Consider the following 20,812-nt stretch of genomic DNA (forward strand, 5'->3'; position numbering starts at 1 on the left):
ATGAGCAGTGCATCAGACCAGGAGATGGTGGCATCTGGAGCTGGCTTGTGAATGGGCAAGAACCCGAGTTTGCTCAGGCCAGAAGAGAAAAGCTGCAGCAACTAAATTGTGCAGGTGGAGAATAAAGGACATAAGAGTCAGCTGATGGGTCTGTAAATTTAGACAGATCTCTCATTCCCTTCTACTCCACTAGTCTTCCTCCCTCTCACATATGCCTGCATGTGTGCTCGCACATAAACACACAAAGCCATTATGTGATATTAAGATTGGCTTTAACACAACACCACATCCTTACTCAGCACAAGCACACGTTCAACTTAAGCTGCTTAAGTTCTCCACTAAAGAAGAGACTGAAGCAGTCCTGAATTTAAGTCTTCTCCCCTACCACCTATGCCATAACTATTGAATACTGCATCTCATATTTACACTTTAAGCTCTCCAGGACAGGAAGCATAATTCATTCATTTCCAAAGCACAGTTTGAAGTGTTCTGTGATAATAATTAATCATCAAGTTACTATGAAAGTCATTCAAAAGAATTTGTGACATTAAACTAAATCTTCACTACCTCTGTTGTTAATAATGATGCAGCCTTTATCAGAGCCTCTATAACAGGGAAATTAATCCCCTAACATTAGTAGGAAAATGGCCTCTCTCATGAAAGCCTCTAAATTTATTTGTTCAAAAGACAATTGCCGGATAATGATCTGCTAGCCTGTGGAGCAGTGTATTGGTCCGATTCTCAGGCCAACTTGTCATGCCAGCTGGGAGGCCAATTCTTTTCTGCTGGGGTTGCTAGAGCCTGGGAGCTCAGTGGTAGGTAGCTGAGCAACATCTCATAGCACAACAAACAAGGAACCAACCATTGATCACTGCTATCAAGAGACTCTGTCATTAACATGAAAGTTCACAGATATAGTAGAGGGTCCAGAGGCAGACAGCAAGACAAGAGTTGGCACAATGCAGTGATGATATGTAACATGGTATGGTCCCCAGGACTGGCTGGAATAACCACTCCTGGCACACCATGGCCTCATCTCATAGGGAGAACATGGTTGTTCTGATCTTGGGCTGCAAGGGGACATCCTGACCTGGTTGACAGGAGGAAACACTCAAAATTTGGTGGAGGATACCAAACTGGGGAGAGTAGTCAATACACGGGAGGGCTGGGCTGCTATTCAGAGGGACCACAACAGGCTGGAGAAATAGACTGATGTGAACTTTAGGGAGAAAAAGCAAAATTCTGTATTTGGGATGGAATAACCCTTAATACAGGCTGGGCACTGATGGGATAGAAAGCATTTCTACAGAAGGAGACCTTAGGTGCTGGAGCACAGAACATACAGGGAGATGCTGAGATTAATGGGTTTGTACAGTTTTGAGAAGGAAAGATGAAGACTGCTCTTTCTTACTTGTTGTGTTACTTGCAAACCTGATCAAACTTTGACACCGGTCTTGCTTTGAGCAGTGTGTTTGCTTAAACAATCTCCAGAGGTCCCTTCCTGCCACAGTTATTCTATGATTTTATCTTCTAAATCAGCCCAATTACATTTCACATATTGCCCAAATTTCTCATATTTCCTATACATCTCTGCCTATACGTATAGGCAGATGGTAAGATAGGATTAGAGGAACTCAACCTTTAAGAAAGTTCCCAATGAAGAATTCATTATGACATTTTGCTAAACACTTAAAGAAAATTAAAAAAAAAAGAGAGCAGAAAGACAGGAACTTCAGAGTATTTAAAAGGAAATCTGAATAAAAGTGGGGGTAACTTAATTAGAATAAAATGCTGCTTATATTCAAAGATGTAAATCATCTGTTTGAAATTTCAAACTGGCTTTCAAAAGTTTATAATGAAATGGAAGAGATGACAGATACCCTCAGCTGACAAGGGAAATCATATCCACTTTTGATCTCTGTACACATGCAACCAAGTTATTCAAATGTGTAGTTTGAACTAGAACTTTTGTAATGCTTCTCATTTCTTTATTGCAAATCAGAACTGAAATATCTAATTGCTGAAGTTCAGAAAATTAAAATCCATACCAAGCAGGATTCAACGTACACTGTATCACTCAACAGAATAGCTGGCAAGTACATTGCAAAAAGATGCTAGACTTTACTAGCTATTTATTTTGGTGGTGACAACTAGATCTGGAGGTGCCAGAGGAAAACTGTACAGTGATTTACAAGTTCCCGCCTACATCTTTCCACAGTGAAAAGCAGCAGCCTGCTTAAATAGCCTTGCCAGACTTTGGTCGAAGCTCCTCTTGGACCCTCATGTCTCACAGGAAAAAAAGTAAAAAGTCTTCTTTTGAGGCTTGTTTTCCTGGGGAAGAAATTGAAGCAACTCAGGCACACTAAGTCAGACAGCAGGTCTTTGCTGCATTCTTGACCTCAGCTCCTACACCAAGACCTCTGGGACCGAGCAACTCTCAACTAACTACCAGCCAACTGAACCCATTTCCTTGCAGATACAGTGTCAAAAGTGAATTACCCTCTCCATCAGCAAACTGGAAAACCAGCAACTGTCTTTTGAGACCAATAGGAACAGTACAGACTATCCACAACACAGTTCACATCAGGCATTTGATTAGGGGACCTCCAGAATATCACGTGATTGTGGGCCCCCAGAGAATGGGTGTATTTGGCTGATAGTGGTATGTAACCATTTCAGAAAGTATTTATGATCAGGAGGTTGTAAGGTAGCTACCAACATATTCTAGCACTCTCCAGGAAATCTTGAAGAAATAACACTGCAGAAGAAAAGGCCCCCAACCCATGGACCAGATATTCGCTGCATCTTTTGCCTGTGCCCTCATTAATATTCTGGTTTGGGGCTGTAGTGCTGTTTTGAAGCCAATGTCTGTTCATCTCCATTTAAGAGCTCATTCTACTTAAGAATATTTGGTTCTAGGGACCAGACCAAACATACTGGAAAACAAAGTTCCTGGACCACACGGTGTTAATGTCACAGCCTCAATACCAATTGCTTTGATCTATGATCTCCAATTGCACTTGCTAATACAGACATAGCTGCTGTTCTTAATGTTCTTAAGTTCTTAAATATCTCTTTTCACCAGCTCATAGCTGGCCATTTTCTAATACTGCATTTGGTCTACATGAACTGAGCTCCTAGAGCTGTCATCTGCCATGCAGTATCTTAAAGAGCCCAAGGGCAGTCAAGTTGCCTTCCTACATTTGCTCTTTCTATCTAAAACAATCAGTCTTGGAAGATGCTGTGTTGGAGACACCACTGCAGTATAAAACTTTGCTACAGCTTGCAGAGATTTATCAAAGGTTGTATCATGCTTAAAACACTGTAAGCAACTGCAGAAGCCACATGTCCTGCCCTCTTCCACCTATGGCTGCAATAGAGCAGCTCAGACGCTCTGGTTCCTTTTTGCTACTGTTAACCAACTATATTATCACACAACAGTGTTTTGCACAAAAAAGACGTTGAGCTCCTTTACCTCTGAGTGCTGATGCAGTAGCGGGCCTCCCGATTACCGATGTTGCGAACCAACAGAGTTTTCTGGGTGCTGTACTTGACTGGACAGACGGAGAAGTTCAGCTGGTCAGGGAAGTCCAGGATAGCTCGGGCACCTATAGCTCGGATTGGCACAATAAACTTTTCCCTTTCTGTGATGCAGGTGAGCTGGTGGAAGTAATCCTGCAGGGAAAGAAACAACCTCAGCAAACCGCACTTAGTACCATCACCATGGCAGAAGAAAAACTGCTGTTTTCTACGACTCTAACAGTAGCACTCAATAATGTAATAGCACTTTTTACCTTAATGACCTTCAATTCCAGTAGCATGACTTGAACAGCGCTGTTAACCCCATTGATTCACCTGCTTTTGCAGCAAGCTGGCAGAACCAGACAAAATTATCAGATACTTTGATTCTGAGGCACCAAAATAGAGTAATTTCATGTAAGGGATTACAGTAGTAACAAGAACCTGCTTCCATCACCACTGCAGACTATTAAAGGCACCACTAAGAACCCATTTGTGCCACAGTGGTAACTCCAATCCTAGCAATGCAGCTTGGCAGGGGATGCTCAGGTACATTTTTCAGAAGGATTTTGCCAAATGCACAATCAACAGGCAGTCTTTGGTGAAATAATTAACAAGCCAGACACAATAACTGTTGTTATGTCAGGTGAGTGTAGGGTACATGTGTACTTCCCACCCCTTCCCATATCATCATAGGGACAAGGCTGAGGACACACACCCTTAAAAGGTTATCTGATCCATCTTCCCACCCCAGAACTGGCTCAGCTCTATACCCAAACTACTCTTGAGAGATGCTTGACAAGTACTTAAAAAGCACTAACAATTCTACCCCTGCCCTCAGCAGCCTATTCCAGCTCTGCCCTAGAACTTCGAGAATTCTTCCTGTGTCTAATCTCAACTGCCCTTGACATCTCATCCTAGCCTCAGGGGACACAGGAAATAGATTTGCTTCCTCTCTGCTGCATGGTTGATGCCTTAATCGCATCTTTCTCTTGCAAGGACTCTAGAATGAGTGACTTGGTGCCTTGTTAGCATGCCTACCTGAGGCAGTTGGTATCAGGGGCTGCAAATGGGAGACACTCAGACATCCCTACCAGAGCAAACTCAGCTGCGCTATGCCCAGTCATTGGCTTGTTAAGAAAAGAGCCAGACAGTCCCCCCCAGCTGTCTGGCATTCAGCACTAGGACAGCAAATCAAATCACCAAAATCATTTTACTGTAGGGATGAGAAGATCAATCTCCAGACATACAGTGTGGCATCACTGTGCTGGAAGTATCACCTTGCCCCTGCTGAAACGAGTGGTAAAACTATTGCAGTAGGGCCAGGAGCCATTACCTCCAGCAGCTCTCTTATTGACAAGTTGATAAAAGCTCTGCCTCTTATCACTCACTTGCTGTCCTGATCTTTATTTCCTCGGTGCTTTTAACTCATTTGATATTTTTATAGTCGTTGAAGCAGCAAGCAATTTGCTTTAGGAATCGCACAAAGCGGCAAACTCCCTTAACCAGAATAGATTTGGATTCCTCTGTGCTTGGGATTTCCTGCTCTCCCATACCCATCCCTTCCCAAGCCTGGAAGGGACCTAAGGCAGCCAGACAAGGTACAGACACATAGCTGTTGCTTCAACACAACAGCTAACACCCAGTGCCTACCAACCACCTGCTCAGCTGGGGTTTAAGGCTGCTGTAACAGATGCTGTCACATCCAAGATATAAAAAGAATAAAGGATCTTTTTTCCTCGACATCTCAAATATTCACACTGGAAACACTGGAAACTGAAAGAGGACTTTTGCTTCTCATATTTGGAAGGTAAAATACCAGGAAGGAAACTGCAGCAAATGACCTACAGAATTGAGTATCACATTTCAGGAGAGCATTTCATCTTCAGCAAGCCTTTCTGAATTAGCAATTTTGTACTCAATCTTGCAGCATAAACCCTCTAAAAATAAAAGCTATGGGTAGCCCATGTGAATTTAAAGCACCTATTATCTGGATACTTCACATCCTGGGCTGTTTAGATCCTCAGAAACTGCATTAGCAAATGAAGAATGCTATTTACTTATTTTTGTTAATTTGGCGACACTACTCTAACAAAGGCATTGTAAATCCAGTTGAAAGCTGTGTGCTTTATTAAGTTTTGGCATGGCATATTTACTTATCTCTCCCTTCCAGATGCCAGGTAGACAGAGGAGGATGCAAGGAGTTCAGATAAGCAGGGGATAAAGAAAAAAGAAAGTTCAACAATTGAAGGTATTTGAGAGAAGTAAAAGGAAATAATTTTCGAGTTATTGTCATTGCTAAAGAGTGAGTGGATCAACAGCAATGTAAACAGGAGCCAAATGAATAAATACCCCCCACCAAAGCAAGCACAGGCAGCCTTCCCAGCTCCATTGCCAGTGAGAGCACTGGGACCACCTGCACAGCAATGCACAGGGAAAGGAACTTTTCCAGGTATGTGAAGGCAAGGCTAAAGCAACAAGCATTTTTGGCCTCAGAGACAACCATGACCTTGAGAGAGAAAACTGCTTCTCACCATTCATGCACATGCACATTGTGTGCCGAGTCCCTTCTCCAGGGACACCCTGGGATGTTGTATCCCGTACAAGGCTTGACAAGCGCTTCAAAGTGTGCTGACCCTTCAACCACGCTCTATGACCCCAGTAAAGTGGGACCTTGCACCAAGCTGAATGCAGTGTCAGGCTTAATAGGGGGGAAGCCCAAGGAAAGAGGGATGGCTAGGCCAAAACTGGCTGTTCATGCTTCTGTGAAGCCATGGTCCCCTAAGCTTTTGAAAGCTGAATTGCCCTCCCTTGGGATAAAAAGGTTGCAAATTCTCCGTTGCAGCACTGTCCTGTCTTACCAGTACACTACCGCTGCTATGCACTTGTTTACAACCTAGAGGTACTGATAAAACCAATTAAAAAACCCCTTCTTTTACTTTGCAACTGCAAACCCTTAGTAGACTGTTTAAAACCAGGTCTCTAAATAAACATGCCTGAGAGAGGCGTTGCATCACTTCTATGTTTTAAAGACTGTTGTGTTTAGACACAGCTTCAGGCTATAGTTTTTCATGAAAATACGACTTCATCCTTCATACAACTGCTCTATTTCAAAGAAAATACAGATGATTATATGACAGTTCCTCTTCTCTTATTCCCCTTTGAAAAGCAGTAAGTTACAAGCTCTGGCCTGCAAAGTATCACCACTGGCATTTGAATTTAGCAACCATGGAAACTAAAGCAACTGCTTGTCTCAGCTGTTATTTCAGGCTCTTTGCAAACTCGGGCCAACGTTAATTACTGTCCCAGTGATACCAACCTTAACTGCCCAGTATGCCAAATTCTGATGTCAGTTTTGCTGCATAACTGATCCTAAATTCTTCACTGAATTCCTTGCAGCAGACAACTTGCAAAGAAAAGATCTTTGTAGCATGAAGTAACATAGTAAGTCAAGCAAGGAAAGCTCCCTGCTGAAACCATATCATAAAGGCTGGAAAATAAGGCCCATTAAAAGAGAGGAGAAACTGGAGGCTGAAGATGCTTCACATGGGAAGGGGCACCCCTTCTCCTGCCTCCCTCAGCTACCAATTCACAGGAGGCTTTGAAACAAGTCACTTGGCTCCAGGCTTATTTTGCACAGGGCCATCTGCCTTGATCTTCTGCCCCTTTCCTCCCCCTCAGGAGTCATCTTAAAAGTATACTTGAAATAGCTTCCGTGTGCTACAAAACATCTAACAGGACCAGACTGAATTTTAGAAGAGTTAATTTCAGTAATGCAATAACTCATCATCTTGTCATATTTCATATTAATCAATGAGCATTAATTCAGCCTCCACTGAGCATCAGTAATGAATTTTGCAAGCCTTACAGACTGAACTTGTATTGCCTAAAAATATTGTATCGCTACAGTGAAAAGAGCAAGAAGACAGAACAGAATAAACTGCGCTATATTTTTATATGCATCTTGCTTTCTTCTTCCTTTAAGATAACCTATTAATAAGCCTGAAGGACACACAAATGTACATATTCCTGTCTGTTGTTTATTTGCCAGTCAGTTCCACAATGGTTTCCAATTAGGCTGAGACTGTCAGACCACAATGCAAGGACAGCCAGGAACACAGGGGGGGGCACGAGAACACCCACACTGTACAACCAGAGCCATAAAACAGAAATGTGTAAATCAGAAGCAGCAAGAGTAACTAATTGGAAATGTTGCCCAGCAGAAAAATTAGCATTTCCTATTTATAAAGCAGTGCCAATAAACAAAGAGACGTCAGCTGTTTATTTACTTTGCGACAGGCCAATCATGTGGCACATTCCCAAATGACTGCAAGACAATAGGAAACTGCTCATTTTTCAAGGGGCTACATGGCATTTCAGCCACTAACAGCTCACATGGTCCTCTTCTTTAGGGCTTAGCCGCAACTCAGCTCTGTGAATGAGGAGTGACTTCACTGAAGTCAGACTTACTCAGGGGAAGAACAAGATTCAAAGCAAGAGAATTATACAAACCAACTCCACAACGTGAGGACTCTCCAACCCTGACAAGGGGTTTGTACCTGCATCCCAGTTCACCGGATTATCCACAATCCCTGGGGATCCTGGAGCATGTAGAGGTTGTTCAAAGGTAGCACTTGTAAGCCTTCCACAACTAAAACACAGATATTCTGTGTGGAAGCAACTGCAAGCCCAACACAGGTGGCTTTACAGAACCATTTCCTAAGGCCTGCCTCTTTGCTAAGGGGTTTTCAAGGTGTTGTGAACCTCCTGACCACACTATTGTTGTGCTTCTAGCTAAGCTACAGCACTCTGGTACTTCGCTGACTCACACTCCATCAAGTACGAGACAAAATGTTCTATTTCTACAAAATTCTGATTCTGCTGTATAAATCCCCACGTGCTCCACGCTGAGCAGCATGCATCCCTCCCCTGATACCCTGCACAACCCCTTGCAAGGAGCACAAAACCCAGTTCAGCAGAAATCGCTGGAGTGTCACTGAAGCTGTGCGGAGGACCTCCCGCTGGCAGAGCTCCCTACTCCATACAGTCACCAGTTCAAGGGCAAGACAAGGGACAAAGTATCAGACATCAGTGCTCTCTGGGGTTCTCTCACCCTACTTCGATTTGTGGTGACGTTCATGTGTTGCTCTGCTGCCTCTCTAAACTGGAAGAGCAGCACTTTGCCCTTCACAGGCACCAATTTACCTCTTCCACCCTCAAAATGAACACTAATTAATACTAATAAATCACATTTTAAAGGTACCAGTGTACTCTGCAAAGCCTACCTCAGTGAGATTAAGCTCTTATGTCACTTGGGTAGTTTGGAGAACTGCCCTAGGCCAACATAATTTTCACCCTAAATATTAATGATGTTAAATAATTTCTCAGTCCATCCAAAGGAACAGATTATTTCACAAGCATGGGAAGCTAGGGACCACAGGGCATTTCCTCTTCAGTTTTCTACATCCACAATGTTTGAGGATAGGACAAAGTGTTAAAGTAAAACTAAGCAGCAAATGGAAGATGACAAAACAGCTGTGCCCAAAGAGATCTTGCACCTCTGGCCTGCTGCAGAAACATCAGCTGGCTCAGAGCTATCCCCTAACCGTGCTCTCCAACAAAGTGATGCAAAGAACAGCACTAAGAGGTAGCAGGATGCTGGTGAAAAGAGTCAGCCTGCCTTTGTTTCCTTGCAATGCTTCCTCCTTTCCATGCCACATACTAAATCCTTCTGTATTAACAAGCCTCCAGATAACAGTATTGACCCATCACATCACAGCATTGAGAATCAGACTTGCCAGGGCCACAGAACTGATGTTCAAACCTCCAAGCAAAAGCACTGCATATTTGGCATGGAATAGGTGCCAGCAACATGCATGAACACACAGCCACACCACAGGCTCTGGGGTAACATGTCTGCCTGCAGATTGTACCTGCCCATTTATTCCTATACATGCTCTTTCAGGCAGACATCTCAAAGATATCTGCAGCACACCAACCTCCTGCTAAGTTAAGACCATTTAGGCTCAGCATGCCTGCGCCGGGCTGGCTCCCTGCCAGATGCACAGCACTCCCTCGCCTTAGACTCACAGCTGGATCACAGGCAGGCAAAAATCCTCAGGGGTATCACAGCTGCAAGGCTTGAAAACAGAATATTAAAAACATCATCTTTGCTCCAGTCCAGGGTGAGGCAGGGAAGTGGCTGCCAGATGGGAAAGAGAAAAGCTCTCCAGATCTATTTGTTCCACTAGTATTTTCCATAATAATTAAACCCCTACCATTGAGTAGAGATGGCTAAACATCAACAGCCCTCCTTACCATTTTCCTACCGTTCCATGTGCATCTTCCCTCGCAAACGCTCAAGAAAGCGCAGGGAGAGGAAGCACAGCCTATCAGTCCCTGCTGCAGCAGCAGCTAACAGCACCAGGCAATGCCAAGACGTGACTAGCTGCAGACTTCCTGACCACAGCCTGGAGCAGACCTCACAGCAGGGTGTGGGCTATAACCAGTGTGCAAAAAAGCAACGACTTTCAACATAATGTTGCACTGCCTCACTACTGTGTTCAACGTGATACACATTAAGGTGACTCCAGTTTTCAAAGGTGGTGTTCTTCACTCTGATCAGGCTCACTTTGAGTCCTCCCAATAAGAGGTTGCTCTTAAACTGACTTTTGTATTTATAATTGGTGAGGCAAACCCATAGTTATGCAACAATGGACAGATACCAAAACCCAACACCTCAAGAGGCTGCCCAACCACAGACGGTAGACTCTCATTGCTGAAGCCAACAGACATTACATTAAGTGTTCCAGCACTGAAGGATAAAAAACAGTCTGAAACATGCAAGAGCCTCCAGCCCACAAGAGCATAATCTTCACCATGGGGAAAGAGTTTCCCCCAGTTCTAGATCCAGTGCATCCCCACTAAAACCAGGATAGTTCTTCAAAACATACCCCCGATGCCCTGTTCTGAATCCAGCCCTGCAGGTTCAGCTTCCACCAAAGGCACCAACCTCTTGGGACCTTCAGTCTTACCTTGTTCTCTTCAGGGGTGAAAAGGATGCGGAAAGTTGAAGGCATGCCAGGTGCTACCTTTCGGCACACATCACTGGGGCTGATCAACTTGAAGTAAGGTGAGCTCTCCAAGACAACTTTCACCAGCCGAGGAACCTGCAGGAAAGACATAAAATTACAATTTTGCCACTCGGCTGGAAACATCAGGAAAAAAGACCTGCCCATGCCCTGGTGACATCCTTCCTTAACCACCTTTCCAAAGCACTTCTAGCTCTTGAGGTACATGCCCATAATACACAAGGATGGACTTGAACCCCTTCTGCCTGGGCCAAATAGCTCTAGGCCAGAGGCAGTAGGAGCAATGCCCCGCTGTGAAGGCATCACCAAGCAGTAAGCAGATATATTGCCTGAAACAAGTCACGCTCATCTTCAACAAGCCCAAAGAATCTGCTTGCCTCTGCTGGTGTACATCCATGTAGTAATGCCTCTAGAGGAAAAACATATTATCTGAAGGCAAAACAATATTTGTTATAATGGGGCAAGGAAGAAATTCACTTCTAACATACTGGGTTTGAGTGGGGCAGTCATGCTGCAGTGATACAGTTGCACAGACCAGCAAGAGAAAGAGACCACAGACATTGTGGTCTTACTGGGAATAAAAGCAAACCCGAAGAGCAAAAAGGAGGAACATCTGAAGACAAAGAGACAACCCTAGAAACAATGAGATGGCTAAGAAAATTTAAAGGAGGCTATAAAGAAACAAGGGAGAAACACAGTACTCTACAAGGAAAGGCTGATGCAGAAGATGAGAGCAGTCAACTTGCCAAAATGATGGAAAGCCTTATGACCCCTCAGGCTATGCCTATCAATTATGGGCTTCAAAGGCATTTTTCTGCCTTGAGATACATAACCAGCACTGACTTACAGTGCGATTTCATTATTAAAAACCAATCTCAGCTCCCTGGAGGCTCTTGATGCCTGGTGACTGTAGCCAGGCAGCTGCCAGTGCAGGCAAGTCAGATCTCTGGGTATTCTTCCCCATACCCAGGAGTCCCTGTAGGCACCCTGCTGCAAGTTTCTACTCTCTAGGATACCACAAGCACAGAGACAGCAAACAGGCTTTTTCTAGCACACAGATACCAACCCCTGAGTAGCAAATCTCATCTCAGAAAGTCTAAAAGAGGCAATTTTGACTGACAGGCAGCTTCATTGATAAACAACGACCCCACATGAGGCTTGGGAAAAATGGAGGTTCATTCTGCACTACCCACCCGAGCCCGATAACCCATAGCCAAGGCAGTCCTGAACTCTCCAAACACCCTTTGCTCCCAGCAATGCCCTGAGGCAGCAAGTTCCAGGGGCCAGCTTCACACTGCAGACAAATGTTTTGGTCACCAAGTCCCTTGGGAGATGAGCACACATGGCTAAGAGATCTTCAGCAAAAGCCACCCAGAACATCTCTAAGGGTGGTGAGGAGCAGCTTGAAGATAGAAAACCAACTTTACAACACACAGGTAAGACAAGTATGTAGCAAAGCACTTGCTTATTTGAATCATTACAGAGCCTCTATTTGGAATATACTTTGCTGTTAGTTGGATTTTTATGCAGCAGACAACCTCAGGCTACCATGCAGTATAAGTCAGTATGATTCAGAGGAAGTTTGGAAACTAGTGAGAAAACTTTTAGATCGAGCACAGTGTTGCTTTTCTCCAGGACATTACCAAAAGCCAACAAAATTAGAGTATAATAAACTCTCTTGGGTTTACAATCTCTAACTTTGTGTACTTAAATATGCCAAGGGTTTTCCTTAGAGCTGATCTTACTTGCACACCAGTGCTGTCCAATGGTTGAGGTCTTACTAACTTCAAAACTAATTCAATTTGGAAAAAATCAACAGTTCACACATTGCCTCCCCTTAACAGAGCATACAAGGTGCAGCTGTAGAAGTTTATTATTTTTTACTGGGAATGGCAGAAATATTGATGCAGATGTTCTTTTCCACTTGAGGATGCATGAATAGAGCAAATTAACTGTTTGCCTGTTGGCTGGTACTTGGCAAAGACAAATATTTTGAAGTGCTGCATGGATAATGGAGCAGCTGAAGCCAAAAGACTTAGTGGGAATGTGGGAATGAAGCAGAGCCATTGGAAAAGAGAAACTGAGGCACATTTTAATCAGGAAAGAGGATACCTACAGCAAAGAGTGCCCAGAATCAGTGTGCACCACACAAATGGTATCCCTTGGGCATGGGCATCCACGCTGCATCTTTCCGATATTCCTAAGCTAAATGCCAGACCAGGAATGGCACAGTACTCTCCAGGAATAACTGAGGGATCACATCTGCATTCTTCCTTGCCAAAGGGTCTTCCATTTTCAACCATGTCCCTGTCAGAACCCGTTATCTGAGAACACATTTTCACTTCTCTTGCTGTTCCTCCACCTGCAATATGCCAAGAGCCTTTTTTTGTCCACTTTGTTTCCTCCAAGAGGTAGATCTGGAGAGGGGGGGTTAATTCACCTGCTGTCACGTACACTTCCATCTTCCTATCCTGCCGTCCTGCCATGTATACATCTTACTCTTCATTACAGAACAGTATCTTTAATTACACCTTTCTTTTTCTGACCTTTCTCTGCTCCCAGTACACTTGTTACGTGTCAAGAGAAACACTTGCGTGTACAATGTTCTCTCCCAGAGAACTTTCTATCTCAGTTCCTTTCCTCCCTCCTGTCTTTTCCCACCAGCTAGCTCTTGGCACATACCTCATTCAAGCAAATGTTTCCCCAGCTGAAATTCAAAAGGTCTCAATTTTCCTCTTTACAGTGGAACAAAATTGCTGACATTTTTCAATTTTTCCCTTCTCAACTTTCTTGGGAAATCTCAAAATGATGACAATATTGTCAAGTAAAGGTGGAGACCTTCAAGAGCACGTTACTCTGGATGTGCTGTGGTTCTCCAAAGGGAAAGCAGAGACCCACTTAGTCTTACAAAAACCTGAATGGAACTGAATTAAGCTTAGCAGAAGCCCAAAGTGGCACCTAAAGGCCTCCCACTGCTTCTGCTAAATCAGTCTGTTTCCACTGCTGTTTCAAAACATCTTTCCTGGAGTGCTAATGCCACTAAACATAACTTATTCCAGCATAAAGCAGAGAAGATTCATCCCCTGTGCTTTGACAGGGAGCTGCACAGAGGCAGCTAAACAGGCTGTGAGGGGCAGAGATGCCCTGCCAGAAACCAAGACTAACCGAGCAGCCAGTGGGACATGGTGCACACTCTCAAGGTAAAGCATGAGAGCAAATAAGAACTGTGCAGCCCTCATTCTCATCAATCCAGGGCTTTCAAGGGGAAGGATGCCAACTAGAAAAGCTCCTTTGGGTTAGATACCCCCAACAGACGGCCAAAATCAGGGGGAGAAGCCCAGTATGGAAGATTTCCATCATCCTGCTAAATAAAGGTGGTGAAATTTTATTCTTGGATGTGCTGTGGTGCAACAGATAACTTGCTACTCTGTACACCACATGAATTACACTGCTCTCCTCTTCCAGCACACTGTTAAACCTCCATATCCAAGCACTTACCTTGTCATTGTTCCTCAGAATCAGTGGCACTTCGTAGACCTCACAGGGGACATAGCTCTGAAATACCACCTCTGATGGGAAAGGCTGAAACAAGCTCTGCTCCAGGTCAACTGCTGAGAACTGCAGATGCAAGACAGAGCAAGGAGAAGTTCAGCTGCTGGGAGAAAGATTCATGAATGAGAATCCTACATTGATCTCCACTGAAATAGTCTCCTGATGAGTACGTCTGCCCAGCTCGCAGTAGGGAAACAGTAGCTCACCTACCTGTGTTCTGAGCTGATCAAAAGTTTCTGGACCAGGCTAAGAAGCTCTTTTGGTGGGTGTTTCTCCAGGTTTCCTTCTCCAAAATGCAAGGCAGCACTTACCTCCAGCAGAGCCCTGTGTTAATGTGGTCACGCAGCTCTAGAGCACTTACTGAGCCATGAGCACTCATGGAACAAGTGAAACCCAAGAATTTACATGAGACTCCATGGGAAACAATTTTGGGATGATACTCAGACAGAGAGAGCAAGTCTCACACATCCCCAAATACGTCTTTTGATATAGAGCCTAGAAACCACTAAGAAGAGAACAGTACCAGAGGAGGTAAGGCCAAAAAGAAAGTAACACAGTAGCTAGGGAAAAGACAATTGAGGTGAATGCTGGGTGATGATAAGGTTCAGCTCTTTTCTCAGCATTACTGAGCAACTTGAGTAAGACTGGACTTGGTATCTCTTTCTTCCACAAGCTTTAAATGGATTCTTTAATGTATTCTATTATTGCTCTTTTATTTAATACCACTGCAGAAGCATGTCTGAAAATATACACAAATAGCAAATGCTTACAGTACAGAGGCATTACTTTGAGAAAATTCCTCCCTGCTTTGCCTCCCCTCTTCCAGCTGCACTGCTCCCACTTGAAAGACACAGGCAAGCCTCCTGCTTCTCCACAGAAGTCAGTCACGCTGAAGCTAGTAGCTGCAGCACACTGCCGGTTATTCGTGCACTCATCTGATGCGATCCCATCCTCCTGCGCTGTCTAGGGCAATCCTTAACCAATTTGTTACAGGTCTCTTCCTGGTGATCTTCCCCTCAACAGCCTACTTCAGCAATCTACCCATTTGGACTGTGTGTTATACTGAGCAGTCCTGTAAGAAAAGCAGCCTTAAACATATATCTAAGTAAACATTGATCCAGATAAAACACATCCACTCGCCTCTGCCCAGGGCAAATCTCCTGTATATCTGGCAGCCTGCAAAATCTAACACCCAGTAAGGGTCCCACATGTTGTTCCAACCCAAAGCATTAAATGCAACTAGTTTTGTTAACTCTTGAGTAATTACCATAGGCCCTTAGCCTTCAAAGGCCAATGCTGCCACTGTTCAGGGAGTTCTATGACCCCAAGCATTTGACAGTGACTACACCAAGCAAGAGATGGCTATTTCAGCAGGAGAGGGGAAAATGGTATGCTTGTGCCCTTGTGTCCCACCACAGCCTTCCCCTAGCATCGTGCTTTAGTGATGGTAGCTAAACTCCATCAAACCCCACTAACTTCAGCAAAGGTTATTTATATCAGCTTAGTGCAGATCAGGACTTCAACATCTCACCAGGGAATAATGTTTCGCTTCTCCCCCAGTAGGAGGGACTCCACCACACCAGCAGTTTGAAAGGACAACAGGACCCCGTCACCAAGGTACTTAGAAAAGCTGGAGGCAAGCCTGTCACAAGCACACACCTTCTTCAAATGTCACATCAAAGAGCAAGGAAAAAGGCATGAAAAGGCTACCTTTTGATGGGAGGTTTCACTCATGTCTAGAAGCTGGATAATCCGGGGCCGCCTCATCTCCCGAGTGCTGGCCAGCCTCTGCTCCGTGGTAAGAGACATCTCCTTCAGGAAGGCAGAGGGAGTCAGCTAAAACACAAAACACCAGCAAGAGCTACAGAAATGCCTTTGTTCAGAAAGGCTTTTCTTGTTCAAGTGCCACTAATGAATAATTTGTGATCACAGCCACTAGGATACTCCTGGAAGTCCCATAAATTACCTGCTGAAATATTTAACATCAGTAAATTAATGATATAGAGCAGAACACACATGCTCTAACCAAGTGGCTCTGTCCCATTAGCTTCTTCATGATTTGATGTGACATGTTTGGGGATTTCTGCTCTTCGGGCATTTCTTTCCTCTTTAGTTTTGCTGGATTGAGCCAGTGACCTTTGAAAAGAGTGGGGAAGAGTTATCAGAAATCCCCTAACTCCATTCTTGCACAACACTCATAACCAACATGTGTGGAGTTGTCACTGCTGGGTGAACCAGAGGAAAACAGAAAAGCAGCCTTGTGCCAAGGCTGAGGTGGAAAGGACTGGGTCCAAGTTTTAGTTATCTCTTTTTCATGAACACTTTTTTTCCTGTCTGTTCTAGCCCCACAGACCCCTCCACAGAAGTATACAAAGATACCTCCTTGACGTAGCCTCAGCAAGAGGTCATGTCCAGTCGAGTGAGCTCCAGGCAGCAAAGGGAATGCTTGCGGACAGGAAGGAAGAATTACCCTAACTCCATTGCTGTTTGGAGGGCTGGATCTGTGCTCCAACACAGGGTATGAGATACAGTAACTGTTTTGGAACCTGTTCTAGCTGGGACCAGCCATGTCTCTTAAGTCTTCAGGCAGAGTTTGAGCAACCCACCACATGCCCAGCTACCTGGAGGGCAGGTATGGTCAGAGCAGCACTGGCAAGCATGCGTACATGAAAGATATTACTGCCCACACAAAGGATGGAAACAAGCACACACTTGTGCTTCAGCTATTCCAGTGCAATGCCCAGTACATTCATTTAACTTGGCTCCAGTGGTACATCCAGGCAAGACTCTGGACTTGCCCTGAAGCAGCACACAGTCCATCCCCCACTGTACCACGACAGCCACCTCCAGCAGAAGCATGGCAGCAAAGAGATGGGGAGGTGGTGTCTAGCTTCACGGTGCTGCCAGACAACAGGAGGGTAGGCAGAGGCAAGACATGGGAAAAGTTCCTAGCCTCAACACAGCTCCTACCTGGCCCACAGCAAGTACTTACAGTTACAGACTCCTCTGCCTCGCTGACTAGCTTCAGATTACGAGGTATTACTGCTTTGCTCTGGAATCCATCAGCCATTTTGGAGGACCCCACGGACCGATGCATCTTGCCAGTGGCCAGCTCACCTGGAAGAAGAAACAATAGGACTTTGAAAATCCAGAATCCCATTCATGGCAGACCCAAAGGATACACCTGTGTCTCCAGGCTGTGGCATCCTTCAGAAGTGGCAAACATAAGGCCTCCCCACCCTGTTTCATGATTAGACCATATTTAAGCAGCAGAGTTAAGATTCATAGAAGTAAAACCCCAGAACAAACATTCCCTGAGCCAAAACAGCCATTTACTGTGGGTGCAGTCCCATAAGCCACAAACAGACACCAGGGCATTTCTCACCTTCCCCCCAACTTCCATTACTTTTGGAACCCCATTTACTGGAATTATTAATCAAATCACTATTAATATCCAAACTGTCCTTTATTAGTCTTTAAAAGTTATTTGGTGGGAACAGAAGGAAGGTAAATGTCACTTAGCTGCTTCATTTCGCAAGACCAGCTGACCTGATATGACTTCATGCCTGATCCTCCTAAGTGCTCAGATTATTATAAGCAACCTTAAAGCCAGGGGTCACTGCTGCCCCGAGCGTTAACAAAATCGGACCACCTTCCTACTTTGCAAACCAAATGTCCACCCTTTGTACAAGGAGTCTGGCGATGTTTCTAACTAATGGAGCATAGAGTTCAATATTCTGATTAAGAACTATAGTTTCTCAAGGCTAATTTGGTTGTTTTAAGTTACAAAAATTATCCAGCAGATACAACTCCTTCCAGGCATGAAATTACTACAGTGCCCAAGAGCATTTCTCCATGGAGAATGAGGGCCCTAATTTTCACTTATTAACACCCAAACTCAAGGCTCCCTACAGGCATTGAGCCTATAACAGAAATAAAAGCATGAAACCATTAAAGGAACATGAGCAGTTAGCTCAAATATAAATGCAATGTTATGTGAAAGCAGAGCCACTTAAGACTTTATCCTAATGGCAGGTCATCTCCAGCATCCTTATCCTACAAGCAGCATGGGCTAACAGGTCCATGGGCCATTCTTCTTCCAGTCACCAGCCAGCTGACCACCTCTCTTCATCTGTGTCACGCAAAGTGGGTGTGCAAGAAAGGGCAAGAGGAGGAGACAAATGCAGAAAGCAAGTCTCAAGCACTGACAAAAATCAAAGATAAACATGTACAGCATTTAGTAAGGACTACTTTGGACTATAATTTCCCCTCCCCTTCTGGCTAACTGGACCAAGGAACAGGTGGATTTGCCCACTTCTTATTTTCTGGGACTTGAAAGACCAGTGCTCTCAAACCCAGCTCTACTCAAATTTTTCACATCCTGACATAGAGTAAAATCACAGATCATATTCCCTCCTGCTTCCTTCTGTTCCACATCATCTTTTTTTGCGTGGAGTTGCTGTATACAGCAAGACATCATCTATACAGAGATGACCCCTCCCTTCCCCTCAAGTTTTACCCACATCCTGCAAGGCAAGAACTTCATTCCTTTACTCTCCAGACAGCCACAGTATTGTACATGTTTATGGCACTGGGCCTTTTACAGTGTTAGGAAATGACAAGGTTGCCATTTCCTTTTGTTCTTGCAAGGAACACAAGAGCACAGCATTGTCCTATGGACACAAGGACATACTGCAGCAAGAGCTAGGATTTAAAGCTGGAAATAACTATTTTTCAAGAGAGAAATCTAATGGGGATGATACAACATTAATCTGGATTTCAATGTTTTATTACTGGGTCTTGAGAATAACTGGATTATTTGTTCCAATTTTCTAACTGTAATTTCACTTCACTTGAAATTAATCCTGTTCATCATGCCCACAATGCTTACCTCCAGAGTCCTTCCAACCTCCACACCCCCATCCCAGTCTTACAGCTTCCCCAACCCTCTAGCCCTGGAGTAAGACACTCCCACGGCTCCACTGCCCTAGAGCCTGCAGGGATCAGCCTCCCAGATTAGGAAGAAAGAACTACTAAGAAATCGGCCACATCTCCCTGTAGAGGCAGGACAAAACAGCAATCACAACACAGCATGCCTCCAGCCCACGACCTCTGTCCGGTGGTGGAAGATCCCTCCCTTCCCCACCTCAGACAGCCCTCTACCCACCCCAGAAACATAAGGGAGGATTTCAATTCCCCCTCTGCTCCAGGCTCAGGGCACAGACAACTCTGGCACCTCAGCTTTAGGTTCAGAGCACGAATGCCCTGAGTCTGGGCAGAGGAACCAGCTGTGCCAGGACACAGCAGCTAAGACAACCTAGACAAGCAATGAAGAAATACACCTAGGGCTGGGGGTAGAAATTCCCGACTTGTCTCAGGAAACCAAGATGTATCAGAGCAGGGTGCTAAGCTGAAGATCACCAAGGACATCCAAGCTTCAGCCCTCCTCCCCAAGGCTCCCTTTCTTTACTCCAGTATCTACAGCTAAGCTATAAGTCTCTACCATCACTATAAGTTACACACCAATTTTAGAACCCATTAAAAACCATTCTACCTCCCCAGACTGGCTCTTAGACTAGGTATATAGTTAAATCCTGCCAACTACCACAGGGTACAGGCCGTCCTGTCAACATAACTGCCTCTTTCCTGCCGGGTGGCCAGATACTACCTTAGGACAGGTAATTCATGCTTCTCTGGAAAGATTCAGTTTGCGTAGTGCCCAGTCGTGCTTCCTGAATCACCACAGGCTACTTAGTGGCTGTGGACAGCCTGGAAGGACAGGAGCCAGCCAGGGAACCGTTGGTGTGACCACACTCCCACCAGTGCAGCAGTAACTGTCACTGGGCTGGTGGCTTCTGAGAGAGCCCAGCAGAACTTGTAAGGTAACTGACAGGACTTGGAAATTGGGCTGCCCAGCATCCTCTCTCCTCAACTGTTACAGCCTTGCCAGGCAGAGTGGAAGGATTTTACCAGGACCCCAAGGAAGGAGAATGTTCGGAGCTTGACATTAGCTAAAGCCTACTCATTTCTCTGCTGCTGAGCTCCTCCTGCTCTAATGCGGGGAGATACTGCACTGTGCAGGCTCAGGGTGCTGTGCGGAGAAGCTTCTCAAAGCAGCAGCACCTCGTCCTGTAAGCAGCATGATAAGAAAGGTCTACTAACCCAGTAAAGAGTGGGGGTTTACCGTCTTAACTGGTTCCACACCAAGGGAACAGATGCACGTTCAAGCACTTGTGGCTTTGGGATTTCTTCAGCTCTAGCCTGGAGCAGTGACTATGCTTTCTGCCTTGAACTTTCTCCATATCATAATTAGTCAACATGGTCTCTACTCTGGTGGTTTACAATGCCACTGAAATGCCTTGATAAAGTTATAGCCTTGCAAATCACTGCAGCCCATCTATTTCTTAAACATCTCACTCCGCAGTGAATGATTGCAGCAGTATTAGAAAGTACGCCTTAGAGTAGCATTTGTTAATGTTCCACAAGCTCCAGATAAGTTAATTTAGACACTGCAGACGAGCTAATCATTTCTTCAAAGAGTAAAGAAAAAGTTTCCACCCTGACTTACAAAGCAAGAATTTAACTTCTATTTTGCTCGCCCAGGGAGGACCCCAATCACATCAATGCAAAAGAGAGCAGGCAAATCACCA

General features: G+C 44.7%; 1 protein-coding gene across 1 annotated transcript in view; it reads right to left on the minus strand.

Moving 5' to 3' along the window:
- Window positions 1–20,812, minus strand: part of HYDIN (HYDIN axonemal central pair apparatus protein) — a 162,090-nt gene that overhangs the window by 129,753 nt on the left and 11,525 nt on the right. Inside the window, exons 2-6 of the mRNA XM_049804439.1 lie at window positions 17,155–17,279; window positions 15,873–15,998; window positions 14,109–14,228; window positions 10,554–10,688; window positions 3,476–3,675 (exon numbers count right to left, since the gene is read on the minus strand). Coding sequence (XP_049660396.1) covers window positions 3,476–3,675; window positions 10,554–10,688; window positions 14,109–14,228; window positions 15,873–15,998; window positions 17,155–17,279 — 706 coding nt within the window. The remainder of the gene's footprint in view (window positions 1–3,475; window positions 3,676–10,553; window positions 10,689–14,108; window positions 14,229–15,872; window positions 15,999–17,154; window positions 17,280–20,812) is intronic.

The sequence above is a fragment of the Accipiter gentilis genome, chromosome 7 (genome assembly GCF_929443795.1).
Source record: "Accipiter gentilis chromosome 7, bAccGen1.1, whole genome shotgun sequence".
Lineage (NCBI taxonomy): Eukaryota > Metazoa > Chordata > Aves > Accipitriformes > Accipitridae > Astur > Astur gentilis.